Source organism: Solanum tuberosum, unplaced genomic scaffold, assembly GCF_000226075.1.
Source record: "Solanum tuberosum cultivar DM 1-3 516 R44 unplaced genomic scaffold, SolTub_3.0 scf00035, whole genome shotgun sequence".
Classification (NCBI taxonomy): Eukaryota; Viridiplantae; Streptophyta; class Magnoliopsida; order Solanales; family Solanaceae; genus Solanum; species Solanum tuberosum.
The window spans coordinates 1,264,430-1,266,881 of record NW_006238963.1 but is presented as its reverse complement, the minus strand read 5'-3'; the positions used below and the strand labels follow the sequence as shown (position 1 = coordinate 1,266,881).

Sequence of the window (2,452 nt, the reverse complement as noted above, 5' to 3'; positions counted from 1 at the left end):
AAAAAATATTTTTAACTTCAAAATTTCAATTTTTCACCCATATCCTCGACCCCCCACCCTCCACCTCCACCCAATCCTACCAGCCTCCACCCCCAAAAAAAAATTAAGTTTGTTTTTAAAAAATATTTTCAATTTCAACAATTATTTTCTACTCTAGTAAAAATAAAAGAATTTTTTCAAAAACATTTTTCATTCATAAATCAAACACTAAAAATCTTTTTCGGAAAATATTTTCTACTCACTAACCAAACATGAGAAAATAAGTCAAAAATCAACTTGTTTTCCAAGAAAACATTTTCTAGGAAAACATTTTTCATGGAAAACATTTTCCTTCGTACCAAACACACCCTAAGTGTTAGATATTTTCCCTTATTAATTGGTCACCCCTTTCCCCAAAAAGTTTTGAAAGGAGAACAAGAAGCCACTTAAAAAAAGGGTAAAGAAGAATAGTCTGTTTCAATCCTTGAATTAGTGCGCTCTTCTATTTATTAAAAAAAAAATATTTGATTACACATATTCAACCTTTCTTAATTTAATTATGTAATTTTGATCCCTAATATTAACATTCTCAATAGTTGAGAGAAGTATTGTTCCAAAAATAAATGAGATAAAAAATCAAACACATGGTTGCTATGGAACTTGTGAAAGAAAAGAGAACGTTAATTTAGATAAAAATATGTATTTGTATTATGATAAATGTCTATTATGTAAGTTTTTTTGATAACCTAATTAAAATAATGCGAGAAGTTAAATAAATAATTTAGAAATGATTTGGCGAATGGAAAAAAAGAGAATATTTGCTTCTCCTCTCATCTCCCTCCTTTTATGTTCGCTTTTCAGGTAAACAGAACCGCCATTAAATTCAACTTTTTAGCCTTTCGCCTCCATAGCCACCAACCCGGGAAATTTCTACTTCTTCTTCTCCATTCTAAGAAGTTTCCCGGGTCGCTGCTGCCCCGCCCCGTATTGCGCCAAAATCCCTCTTTCAGTTTTGGTGGATTACTGGAGATATATAATATCCAGGGGGTTGCAATAATATACTTTGAGCTCTCAAATCTGAAATCTTCAATCATGACTCCTCTCAGGTATTATCTTTCTTCCGTTTTCAATTAGAATTCCATATATCAAACTACATATATTGTTTTTATGAGGTTAATTAGTCTCTCAATTAATCCATGCTTGTGGTTTGTTTTAATCCAATTCCTTGCTTCTTTTTCTATGTATAGATCAGTGTATTATACTCTTGTTTTTTTTTACGTTAATAGTATTACATACCTGTGGATGTTATACAATATGTAAATTACCTCATATTGCTAATTGTGGTTTCTTTACCTTTGGTGGCTTTTGGATTTCCACTGGGTATGTTGTTGTTGAATTCCATTTTTTTGAAGTTTCAACTTAAGGGGTGTGTTTTCTTTTGGGTTTGCAGATAGTTGTTGTGGTGGCCTTAGGAGAGATGGAAGAGACGGGGCAGCTTAAAAGAGCTTTTATAGATGCTTCGGCTGGTGCAATTTCTGGTGGTATATCCAGGACTGTAACATCACCTCTTGATGTTATTAAAATCAGATTCCAGGTAAGACATTCTTGTTTATGTTTACTGCATCCAGCCTTATTCGAGGTGTTGTAAACTTGTAATAGTAGTTGTTGTTATTGTTATTGTGGTTAGCATTTATACAAATACTGGTAATAGTATTGCCTGAAAACTTAATCAGATTTATGATCAAGATGATCAGTAGTCATAAAAGGATGAGTCATCTTTCTAACATTGTGATGAATTGGATATTCCTGTCTGCTTTCATTATTAATCATTGTTAAAAGTTTGAAACAGTCGGGGAGGGCACACGGTTATACAATTGGTTTCGCCCAATAGAACTAGTCTTGTAGATTGACCTTTTTTAGGTTCTCTCACGAGTGTTATCCTTGTTACCATGGTGATGCTTTGACTTCTCTATAAAAGGCAGACAGAACAACAGTTTGAGATTATCAAATTTGCAAACTTTAGTTTCATAACATCAGGAATATGTGTGATTGCAGAGATGACCTACTTTTCTCAGACTTGGCCTGATCATTTGTTGAATCTCTAATTTTGGCTGTAGGACGATTTGCGTTCATGTGCAATAAAGAACCCTCAAACATTCCACTAATTAAGCTCAACACTTACACTTTTACATGTAGAGGCCATAAACAGCAAAAACCCTCAATTACTTTATAGAATTCTCGTTTTGTTTCAAAATGATATTCTTCGACAAACTTCCTTCCATAAAAGAGTAGTTGGTATTTGGTCTCTATGGTGCTGAATCCAGCCTTTCTCATTCTTCTTTGACAGTTTTTCTTCGTTGCTTCATTTTCATCAGACCTCCTTATTGGGATAGCCAATAACATAAAAATTGCCTTGATTTTCTGTGTATATCAAGTACAATTGTACATAGAAAGCTCCTTATATACATATATA

General features: G+C 33.1%; 1 protein-coding gene across 1 annotated transcript in view; it reads left to right on the top strand.

The window, feature by feature from the left end:
- The first annotated feature begins 775 nt into the window (after positions 1 to 775).
- Positions 776 to 2,452, top strand: part of LOC102605592 (mitochondrial thiamine pyrophosphate carrier) — a 9,916-nt gene continuing 8,239 nt past the window's right edge. Inside the window, exons 1-2 of the mRNA XM_006342725.2 lie at positions 776 to 1,085; positions 1,430 to 1,573. Coding sequence (XP_006342787.1) covers positions 1,457 to 1,573 — 117 coding nt within the window. The 5' untranslated portion in view covers positions 776 to 1,085; positions 1,430 to 1,456. The remainder of the gene's footprint in view (positions 1,086 to 1,429; positions 1,574 to 2,452) is intronic.